At 37.1% G+C, this 12482-nt stretch overlaps 1 protein-coding gene across 1 annotated transcript; it reads right to left on the bottom strand.

Annotated features, from left to right (window-relative positions):
• Positions 1-5099: 5099 nt before the first annotated feature.
• On the bottom strand, positions 5100-6058 carry LOC109554218 (olfactory receptor 8G1-like). Its single transcript, XM_019954540.2, has one exon. The coding sequence runs from the start codon at positions 6033-6035 to the stop codon at positions 5100-5102; it is 936 nt and encodes a 311-aa protein (XP_019810099.1). The 5' UTR covers positions 6036-6058.
• Between the last annotated feature and the right edge of the window lie 6424 nt (positions 6059-12482).

Here is a 12482-nt window from a genome sequence, read left to right as displayed (position 1 = left end):
TGGTCCCATCACTTCATGGGAAATACATGGGGAAACAGTAGAAACAGTGTCAGACTTTATTTTTTTGGGCTCCAAAATCACTGCAGATGGTGGTTGCAGCCATGAAATTAAAAGATGCTTACTCCTTGGAAGAAGAGTTATGACCAACCTAGATAGCATATTCAAAAACAGAGACATTACTTTGCCAACAAAGGTCCATCTAGTCAAGGCTATGGTTTTTCCAGTGGTCATGTATGGATGTGAGAGTTGGACTGTGAAGAAAGCTGAGTGCCAAAGAATTGATGCTTTTGAACTGTGGTGTTGAAGAAGACTCTTGAGAGTCCCTTGAACTGCAAGGAGATCCAACCAGTCCATTCTAAAGGAGATCAGCCCTGGGATTTCTTTGGAAGGACTGATGCTCAGGCTGAAACTCTAGTACTTGGCCACCTCATGTGAAGAGTTGACTCATTGGAAAAGACTCTGATGCTGGGAGGGATTGGGGGCAGGAGGAGAAGGGGACGACAGAGGATGAGATGGCTGGATGGCATCACTGACTCGATGGACGTCAGTCTCAGTGAACCCCGGGAGTTGGTGATGGACAGGGAGGCCTGGCATGCTGCGATTCTTGGGGTCGGAAAGAGTCGGACACGACTGAGTGACTGAACTGAATTGAACTGATGAGATGCTTAGCACAGTCTCATACCCTTGGTAAGAACTAAATTTTGTCACTATTATTTTATTTTTAATCTATTGAGTTTCTTTTCATTATATCTTTTGTTTCAGCAGCACTTTCATTCCTGCTATGATGGCTGGGATTTTTAATTTTTTTTCCTTAAGACATTTTCTTGTTCCTCTTTTCTACCTAAATACATACAATGATACTGAAATTTGAAAGTTTTACTAGATATTAACTCCTAAATATCAATATTTTCCAAGGTCTCCAAATAAAGTTTCAATAAATTTCTGTCATTCAATGATTTACATCACCCAACAACAAAATCTTTTAATTTTATGTCCAGGTATCAGGTATCACATGATTTAACAATTACACAAAACAGCATTTGGTAGAATCTCTTTTTTTTGACTCATTATATTTCTTTATCTTCTCCTACACATTCCCAGTGTATCTGATGAAATTTATTCAATAGTTAAGTCATTAAGTTAAGGGCTTTAATAATGAAAACCCAGTTAATAAGACCATTTTTATGTGCTGAGGAATACACTTCTCAAGTTTACGTTTAGCACATGCTTAATTCTGTATCAATTATTATGAGTTATTTATTGGCTTTTCTTCTGTACTAGACTGGAAACTCAATACAGTGCTTGGTACAATGCCTTATATACAAGTATCAATATATATCATTTTTAATAAAATTATTGAAAGGAGTGTAGTGATAAGTTAACATAGACCCCCAACACAAGTGAGTGAAGCTCTCACACTGCATGAGTGGAGGTGAGTAAACAAATACTGGCCATAAGTTTCTCCAGTGGGGACAGAGAGATGATATGGGAACCTTTGTTCCTCAGGGACTGTGAATATTAGAGTGAGGACAGATAGACACAGAAAAATAGTTACTCACATCTATTAGTGCACTGTAAGGGAGATGGTTGGATGGCATCACTGACTCAATGGACATGAGTTTAGGTAAACTGTGGAAGTTGGTGATGGACAGGGAGGCCTGGTATTCTATCGTTCATAGGGTCGCAAAGAGTCAGACACAACTAAACAACTGAACTGAAGGGAGCTAGAATAGAAGATCAAATTTTTTAAAGGCTAGGACTGAGATTCAGATATATCCCCCTTGTTCTCCAAAACGCCAGTGCTGTGTATTATTCTCCTCTATTTCTCTGAAGGGAAAAATGGTCTGGTGATCCTGGTAGATAGTTCTGAGTACTAGGCTTACAGGACTTCTTGTTGTAGGGTCATAATCTAGAAGACTCTGTTGTAATGATTTTGAGTCATTGGTCCTGACTTCTGTTGAAGGCAATTCATTTCAGTCGCTCAGTCATGTCCAATTTTTGTGACCACATGAACCTCAGCATGCCAGGCCTCCCTGTCCATCACCAATGGCCGGAGTCCACCCAAACCCTTGTCCATCGAGTCAGTGATGTCATCCAACCATGTCATCCTCTGTCATCCTCTTCTCCTCCTGCCCTCAATCTTTCTCAGCATCAGGGTCTTTTCCAGTGAGTCAACTCTTCGCATGAGGTGGCCAAAGTACTGGAGTTTCAGCTTTAGCATCAGTCCTTCCAATGAACACCCAAGACTGATCTCCTTTAGGATGGACTGGTTGGAACTCCTTGCAGTCCAAGAGACTCTCAAGAGTCTTCTCCAACACCACAGTTCAAAAGTATCGATTCTTCTGTGCTCAGCTTTCTTTATAATCCAATTCTCACATCCATACATGACTGCTGGAAAAACCATAGCCTTGACTGGATGGACCTTTGTTGACAAAGTAATGTCTCTGATTTTTAACATGCTGTCTAGGTTGGTCATAACTTTGCTTCCAAGGAGTAAGCACCTTTTAATTTCATGGCTGAAATCACCTTCTGCAGTGATTTTGGAGCCCCCCAAAATAAAGTCAGCCACTGTTTCCCCATCTATTTGCAATCAGGTGATGGAACTGGATGCCATGATCTTAGTTTTCTGAATGTTGAGCTTTAAGCAACTTTTTTACTTTCTTCTTGCACTTTTATCAAGAGACTCTTTAGTTCTCCAGTTTATGCCATAATGGTGGTATCATCTGCATATCTGAGGTTATTGATATTTTTCCCGGCAATCTTAATTCCAGCTTGTGCTTCTTTTAGCCCAGCATTTCTCATGATGTACTCTGCGTAGAAGTTAAATAAGCAGGGTGACAATATACAGCCTTGACATACTCCTTTTCCTATTTGGAACCGGTCTGTTGTTCCATGTCCAGTTCTAACTGTTGCTTCCTGACCTGCACACAGGTTTCTCAAGAGGCAGGTCAGGTGGTCTGGCATTCCCATCTCTTTCAGAAATTGTCACAGCTTATTGTGATCTACACAGTCAAAGGCTTTGGCATAGTCAGTAAAGCAGAAATATATGTTTTTTTCTGGAACTCTCTTGCTTTTTCGATGATCCAGAAGATGTTGGTAATTTGATCTCTGGTTCCTCTGCCTTTTCTAAAACCAGCTTGAACATCTGGAAGTTCATGGTTCATGTACTGTTGAAGCCTGGCTTGGAGAATTTTGAGCATTACTTTACTAGCGTGTGAGATGAGTGCTATTGTGCAGTAATTTGAGTATTATTGGCATTGCCTTTCTTTGGGATTGGAATGAAAACTGACCTTTTCCAGTCCTGTGGCCACTGCTGAGTTTTCCAAATTTGCTGGCATATTGAGTGCAACACTTTCACAGTATCATCTTTCAGGATTTGAAATATCTCAACTGGAATTCCATCACCTCCACTAGCTTTGTTCATAGCGATACTTCCCAAGGCCCACTTGACTTCACATTCCAGGATGTCTGGCTCTAAGTGAGTGAAGTCAATGGGCCCCTGCAAATGTTGGTTGATGTGAATGGTGACTTATAATCTGAGTATTGATGCTCAGAGTCAGATGAGGAAGAGATAATGCTAATGATCTCCCATTAGGATCATATCACACAAGTATCAACTCTTGGGAAAAGTTACAATTAACAATTCCCTTTTCTTCCATTGACTCTCAAGTGTTTAATAGTATCATATCATTGTAATTTATCATTTTTGTTAGATTATAGGTTGGAAGCAAGGCTGGGATAGATCTTATTAGAACTCTAGTGAATTTCATGTCAAGCTATATAAGAATTCAAAATTTTAGGATATTTTTAAAACCTGCATTAAAGGAACACTCTAAAGTGATTTTACACAAGAGATAAATAAAAAATATTTGTGTGCAATATTTGATCTATTTTTTCCTCATTGACCTATATTAACTGTATTTAGTTGCCATGAGGTATTTATAGAACAGTAGTACTTAAAAATTGTAACATGTAGGCTGCAGGAAGGTTTCAACTGGTTATTGTCATAACCCCAGGAAAAGTTCCTACTAGGTACAATTAGTTAATGACTTTATCTAACTCTATAAATAAAAGAAATATTGAGGAATAACATAGAGATCTGTCACTTAATGTGAAAAAATTTACTAGATTTTTTTGCTTAATGTATAGAGTAATAAAAAATTATGTTCTGGTTCAAAGTGGCAATCTAGGAAGATCCACAACTCTGACTGAAACAATAGAGGTTATCATATTTTCTCTTTATCTTGAAATTAAATTTTTTGAACTATAATTTGCATGTGGTATAATTTTACATACTAAGAATTTTCTCATTGTCAATATAGGTGAAGTTCTATTTTAGTCTAGGTATGGGAAACCCTGGTAATCAAGGCTGGAGTAATCGAGTTCCAGATACCACTGTATCTCCAGATTTGCTATGTTGACCCATCAGATAGCAAATATACATATTATTTTTTAACACGTGTATGCTGCATGCTTGAAAACCATGAGTTTTTGGGTTGTTGACTTTATTTAATGACTTAAAAAATCAGGTGTTCACAAGTTATCTTACCTGTATTGGGGTTTGATACTGAAGCTAGTCAAGTTCATGCTTCTAAATTTTTGTATAGAAATAATTTAGGATGTCATCAGTTTTATTGTACATCTTTGAAGAACTCTTCAAACATAAATTTAATTGATTTTAACTTTTGAAAGTCATATGTAGCTATTAGAGAAAGTAATGGATAATGACATTCTGAGATATATATGGCTTCCCATAAATATTTTTAAAAAGGAAATAAGAAAATTATCAAGGTATTTCTAATGCCAGGAACTCTCTTAGGTCCTGCAGATACAGCAGTGAAATACATGCATGCCTGCATGGGGATAACCTTCTTGAACATTACAGTGCAGTGCATTTTGGACAATAAACAGGCAAGTACACACCCAAAACAATAAATGGCACAGTAGGAGCACACAGGTTTGAGCAACGTTACAAAGCATGGAGGGGTTCTTAGCTCAGATTAAGCACTGGTAAGAATTTTGATGTAAGAGAACCATACATTCATACAGTGTAACAAGCAATGACTAGACCTAAAATATCATGCTCATCTTATGTCTGGTCACAAAAATATTCTTTTGTCAAGCATTTTCTTCATGGCAACATTGACATCTTTATTTCTGAGGCTGTAGATCAGGGGATTAAGCATGGGCACAATAATAGTATAAAACACAGAGGACACTTTCCCTTGGTCCATGGAGCTCACAGATGATGGCTGTAGGTACATGAATGCCGCAGATCCATAGAAAATAGTGACAGCTGAGATGTGGGAGCTGCATGTGCTGAAGGCTTTGGACCTGCCCTCCGTGGAACGAATGTGGAGGATGCTGGAAATGATGAAGATGTAGGAGCTGAGGATGGTCAGGATGGGGGCAAAGATGTTAAGTGAACCAAAACATAGGACCAGTAATTTGTTGACATAGGTGCTAGAGCAGGAGAGCTTTAGGAGAGGCAGAAGATCACAGAAATAATGGTTGATCACATTGAATTTGCAGAAATGAACCCTAAGCATGCAGCCTGTGTGAGAGAATGCACATACCAGTCCCATCATATACACTCCACAAATGAGGGAGGAACAGGCCTGATGGGACATGGTAATATTATACAGCAAGGGGCTACAGACGGCAACATAGCGGTCATATGCCATTGCAGCCAACATGTGACACTCAGAGATAGCAAAAAGGAGGAAGAAGTAAAGCTGAGTTATGCATTCAGGGTAAGAGATGATGTTCTTCTCTGTCACAAAGTTCATCAGCATTTTGGGGGTAATGACAGTGGAATGACAGAGGTCAATGAAGGACAAGCTGCTGAGGAAATAGTACATGGGGGTGTGCAGGTGAGAACTGAGCCCAATCAGTGTGATCATGCCCAGATTCCCCACCACCGTGACCACATAGATTCCTAGGAAGAGGAGGAAAAGGGGCAGCTGGAGTTGTGACTGTTCTGTAAGTCCAGTGAGGATAAACTCAGTCACTGAGGAGTGATTTCCTTTTGCCATTTTATCTGGGAAGTTTCTGAAGGAGAGAGAGAGAAAGGGACAACTTTGAAGACATGTCTTTTTTTATGGTTTGTTTATTAAAGTTATCTCACATAGAAGGTAAACTGTTTGAATATTTCCTTAGTTTCTATGTAAAGTTTAAACTCTGCATAAGTTTTCTAAACAACATTTTCTTAATAAAATGTTTTTACAGCTGAACAGAAAATATATTAAGCTATTTCACTTACACATTTTTCAGCCAAAATAGTGATCATTTTTACCTATTTGAATGGCTGTTCCTTAATTCAAACTTTCACTTATTTTAAGCACTTTTTTTTTTTCCCAATTGGGGTTTGCAAATTTGAAATCTTAGAGGACCTATTAAAAATGACAGAAGCTGGTTGAGCATCAACCTGGAGTGAGCAAATCTCATGTAAATGCAGAACCATTTATTAACTAGAATTTCTGTCAGAGGAGAAAAGAGACACATCAAAACATATTTTGTAATTAATTTTTCTGATAATAATAAAACACGGGTTTCTATGTAAAAATCTTCACTTTTTAATGTTTTTTTGAAATAAAACAGCATAAACCACATTCACTGTGAACCAGTCCACTGTTGGCCTGTTTGTGGACTAAATGCTTTAAGAAGATACATGAATCGTGCTTGTGAGTTAAAGTGCAAGTATCTGCGTTCATCTACTGACTCATCAATTACTACTTGATAATCTTTGAATAGTAAAATAATATCACTGTCTAATTAGAAAACATTAGCAGTCTGAAATTGGTAATAATAAAAATAGCTGTTTTTATTGTTATTATACCATGCTATTATTTGGAAAATAGAAGATAATTACACACTTCAAAATACAGAAAGAGCACTTATAATGGTTAAACTTTTTCTTTTTCATCTTTCATTAACTAAAAAGGTATGAAAACTTGTCATAAAATTAGGGGATATAGAATCAGAAATGCAGTCCCCTATTCTGTTAAGCAGTAAACAGATTATCATTACATATGGGTAGAAATAAAATAGCAAAATTTCTACTTGAATACAAATCAAAAAGAAAAAATCTAAATTGTTCTACTTCAAAGCTAAATAAAAATAAAATTGAAGTGAATCTTAAATCTAGGCATGAAGACTAAATAAATTTCATAAGAAAACACTAAAGAATATATAAAATATTGGACTAGTCTAAGAATTTGTTAGAAAGAACACACACACATACTAACCAATATAACCAAATAATATAACCAATATAACCAAACAATATTGATAAATTCTTTCTATTCAAATTAAAAACCATTCCTCAAAATACATTATTAGAATATTAAAAGCACTATGGACTGTTACTGAGAGTATGAAAAATAATATTGAAAAGACAATAACATGAAGACAAACAAGTTAAAAATAAGAGAACTATGTGAACAGATATATCACAGATGAAGATAAGAGAATAATTAACAAGAACCTAAAAAGATACTGAAATCCTTATTCACCAGAGAAATGAAAATGAAACTAAACCATAATGGGAAACAACTGCATGTCTAACATGTTAATGTCTGGCCTTCGTGCCTATATCCCTTCCTCCCTGTATCAGGGTTCATTTAAATTATGCATATGCCATCAGAAAATGACTCTCTTTCTAGATTCCAACCTATCGCAAGTCAGAGGAATTTTACAGTGAGGACAACATTTTAGTTTCTCAATGCGAACATGATAGAGACTCAACTTACCTTCACTTCACACAGCCAAGTGTCGCTGGCTTTTATGATGTTATTGTGGGTATGATGGAGTTCTGTGGGCTGGTCACTTTTCAGTCAGATATAGAAGAACATATCTGAACACAGAGTGTCTGTTAATTCAAGGATCCACAATATGGTTTGATCATCAGAGTCACCTAGAGAGCTTAAAGTATCTGCAAAAATAATGACTGTAAAAATGTAAACATGATTATAATTAAGAATAAAATTTCCTGAATCATCGTCCTTATACTCTTTTGCTCTGGGATGTTAGCATATGCAGAAGATCACTGATAAACAATTTTTGCTTCTATTTCTTCTCCTAAAGATTACTTTTACAGCTCAGAATAATTCACAGACTCTTGGTACTTCCAGAGTTAACAACCTACAACATTTTATTGAAATTCCATTTTATTGCATAAGCAGTACCACTGCTTAAATTTTACTGTAATATTTGATACTTATACTAAAAAATATCTCTCCCTAGTTTCTTCTTTATCTTTAAAAACGTTCTCAAAAGTTTTTATTCATAAGCTCTCCAAATTCTCTCACCTCATCTAGAGAAATTTTTATTACACATTTCCTAACATAACATCAAAACTAGGGATTCAGAATCCCACTACTGGGCATACACACTGAGGAAACCAGAAGGGAAAGAGACACATGTACCCCAATGTTCATCGCAGCACTGTTTATAATAGCCAGGACATGGAAGCAACCTAGATGTCCATCAGCAGATGAATGGATAAGAAAGCTGTGGTATATATACACAATGGAGCATTACTCAGCCATTAAAAAGAATATATTCGAAGCAGTTCTAATGAGATGGATGAAACTGGAGCCTATTATACAGAGTGAAGTAAGCCAGAAGGAAAAACATAAATACAGTATACTAACGCTTATATATGGAATTTAGAAAGATGGTAACAATAACCTTGTGTACGAGACAGCAAAAGAGACACTGACGTATAGAACAGTCTTATGGACTCTGTGGGAGAGGGAGAGGGTGGGAAGATTTGGGAGAATGGCATTGAAACATGTAAAATATCATGTATGAAACGAGTTGCCAGTCCAGGTTCGATGCATGATACTGGATGCTTGGGGCTAGTGCACTGGGACGACCCAGAGGGATGGTGTGGGGAGGGAGGAGGGAGGAGGGTTCAGGATGGGGACCACATGTATGCCTGTGGTGGATTCATTTTGATATTTGGCAAAACTAATACAATTTTGTAAAGTTTAAAAATAAAATAAATAAATTAATTAAAAAAAAAGATCTGAACTTTTAATAAAGTAATTTAAAACAAAAATATGAGTAACATCTCTACACACAACTTAAAAACATCCAGAACTCTAACAGAATGTCTTAGCAGAAATTATAACCCACAGTCTAACTTGTTAGGTCCTGAGAAGTCACTAGATGCTGTTACACATGGTTGAGAAGCTCAGTGGCTCTGGTCATGCAGACTTGACAGATTCCACAGTGACCCCCCTCTCTTTTTCCCTCATTGTCAGGGAACCCAGGGCACAGGGATTTGCAGTGAACTCAGCACCTTGGTCCCACTCAGATACACTGTTGTTGAATTATTACATCATCCAAGACCTGGAAATAATCTAAGTGCACACTATAAATAAATAGATAAAGAAGCTGTGGTGTGTTATACAATGGGATGTTTTTCATTGGAGGATAGTTGTGTTACAATGTCGTATGAAATCTAATGAATTTTCAACTCTGTGAAAACAGTGCAAATGCTAGAAAATAAGCAATGTATGCCCCTTTTAAAGAATTGGAACTACTAAAATGGAAAACCAGCAAACGACCTACTATATAGCACAGGGAACTCTGCTCAACTGGATCTGGCAGCCAGGATGGGAGGAGAGTTTGGTTGAGAATGGACACCTGTATATGTATGGCTGAGGCCCTTACTGTTCACCTGAAGCTATCATAGCATTGTCAATCACCTATACCTCAGGACAAAATAAAATTTTAAAAAGTGGTAATAGGATTAGAATAATACTGTCTGTGATAATTCAATGCTGAATTTAATATTTTCAAATACAGTGGAATGTACCTTGAACCATGGAATTGTCTGAGTATTTCTGTTCCAAACTTCATATATTGATATCATAATCCCAAACATGATGGTGTCAGAATGTGGGCCTTTGGCCAGGTGGAGACCTCATGAACTATGTAAGTGCCCTTATAAAAGAGACCTCGCGAGCTCCATGACTCTTCCCATCACCTGAGGACACAGCAAGAGGCACCAGTCATGAATCAAGAAGGCAGCTCTCCCCAGACAGGAATCATGCTGCAGCCTTGATCTTGGACTTCTAACCTCCAGAACTGTGAGCAATAAATTTCTGTTTATAATCCTCAAAAAAAAAAAAAAAAAAAAAAAGCCAATAAAACTGCTGTGTCATTCTGATGATTAGCCAGGTTTGGGAACTACTGAATTAGAAGACACAAAGTCAGTGTAGTGGCATGTTTTAGGTGGAGAATTTGAAACATTCTGTTTTTTCTCTCCTATTTTTCCTTTTGTCTTCTCATTTCTTTTCCTCCTTTCTTCCCTTTCCTCCCTTTTATCCTTCTTCTGCTCCTTCTTCCTTCTTTCTCCAATCAATACTTTAGCAAAAATTCATGAGACAGCATTTTACCACAAAGCAAGGTCTATTCTAGAGTATGAAAACTACAAAGAAAAGTTACTAATATCAAAAAATTAAAGACGATATTAAGGTGGCCTAATATTCATCAAAAAGTAGCATAATATGCAAAAATTAGAGTGAAAACTCAGAGGGGCATGCAAATTTGCATATATCTAATGGATTCAGAGCTAAGGAACTGAATATCTTGGAATTTTTATTTCAAAATGTCTTTTGTTATTTATTAGTCCTGACACAATGTCCATAGGATCTACATCTGAGAGTCTGAATATTATATTTCTTTTGAAACAAATTATTATACCCTACTTACATAAGAATCAATTAAAGATAGAGATTTCCCTATCATATATAGATAGATTAGATATACTAGAAAAATTAAGAATTGGATGTGTATAGCAATGCCAATTAAGTAGCATGGCCACTTAAGCAGGGTTAAGTCTTTTGTCAAAATATGAGATGGCATTACTAAGCATTAAAAATGATAAAATACTTTTTACTGGCTTTTCAACATTTGAATTTTAAAGGGGATAAGAAGGAATAAAGGTAGAAAAGAGCAGTTGGGGCTCAAACTCTCTCTGTGAAATTTTTTTCTCAGTGAAGCTTGCGCTTGAAGATTGCCAGTCCCTTCCGGTGTAGTACACACTCTGTGGTCAACAAAACTGCTGAAGTTCCCACAACCTAGACCCTGAGGAAGGACAATAACTGGAATTGTGAATAGAGACACTAAAAACACTTAAAACAAATAAAATGAAATTTAGCAAAGCAAAGAGTTGTTATGTTTAAAATTTAGATTAAAAAAAAACCCAATTCTTTGTATACTGGTTACAGCTTTGGGTGCAATTCACCTGAAAAGAATAAGGTATCAATTCATTATTAACTCAATAAAACCCACAAAGTAAGTGGCTGGTTAATAAATTAGTTTCAGATTACGCTTGTAGAAACACAATATCTAGAGTATGATCAGTAGTAACCCCAATATATAGCTTTCTAACACTAGTTCCATGGAACTACAAAGCCACAAATCATCATACGGGTTCAAAGGTCTTGGGTTCTTAACATATCTGGAAGTGGGGATGAACCTACTTCCTCATGTGTTAAGTTGGTCACCACTGGCCATATGCAGCCTGATCCTTACCCTGTCACTTCACACAATATTACCATTTTCTGTGTGCAATTAGGTTAGGAAGCACTGTGCTACACTTAAATTATACCTGGAGTTTGGAGTTACAGAAATGCTTTTCAAGGAGAGACATTGACAACATAAAAGGCAAATAAAGACTGTGAAGAACTTAGAAAATATGTGAGGGTAATGGGATACTTAACAAATCTATCTATCTATATATCTTAGCAGATATATCCCAAGGGAGATATATCCTAAATAAAATCAACCCTGAATATTCATTGGAAGGACTGATGCTGAAGCCAAAACTCCAGTAGTTTGGCCACCTGTGAAGAAGAGCTGACTCATTGGAAAAGACCCCAATGCTGGGAAAGGTTGAAAGTAAAAGGAGAAGGAGGTGGCAGAGGATGAGATGGTTAGATAGCAGCACCAACTCAGTGGACATGAATTTGAGAAAGCTCCAAGAGATAGTGAAAGACAGGGAAGGCTGGCATACTGTAGTCCATGGGGTCACAAAGAGTTGGACAGGACTTATCAACTAAGAAACAACTTCTCAGGGGATCTAAAGGGAAGAAAGACATTTTATGTATGACATTTGAAAGATCAAAGAAAATCAGTTCAGTCACTGTCATGTCCAACTCTTTGTGACCCCATGAACCGCAGCACACCAGGCGTCCCTGTCCATCACCAACTCCTGGAGTTCACCCAAACCCATGTCCATTGAGTTGGTGATGCCATCCAACAATCTCATCCTCTGTTGTCCCCTTCTCCTCCTGCCCTCAATCTTTCCCAGCATCAGAGTCTTTTCAAATGAGTCAGCTCTTTGCATCAGGTAGCCAAAGTATTGGAGTCTCAGCTTCAGCATCAGTCCTTCCAATGAATATACCCTTCACTATATACAAGGGAAAATATTCTAAAAATTGGGGTTCTTAGAAATGGCAATTATT

Source organism: Bos indicus, chromosome 29 (genome assembly GCF_029378745.1).
Source record: "Bos indicus isolate NIAB-ARS_2022 breed Sahiwal x Tharparkar chromosome 29, NIAB-ARS_B.indTharparkar_mat_pri_1.0, whole genome shotgun sequence".
NCBI lineage: Eukaryota > Metazoa > Chordata > Mammalia > Artiodactyla > Bovidae > Bos > Bos indicus.
Note: the sequence above shows the minus strand (reverse complement) of the source record. Positions and strands in the feature narration are given on the sequence as shown.

Excerpts from the sequence above, each read along its gene's own strand:
- LOC109554218 (XM_019954540.2), bottom strand. The coding sequence starts at position 6,035 with ATGGCAAAAGGAAATCACTCCTCAGTGACTGAGTTTATCCTCACTGGA.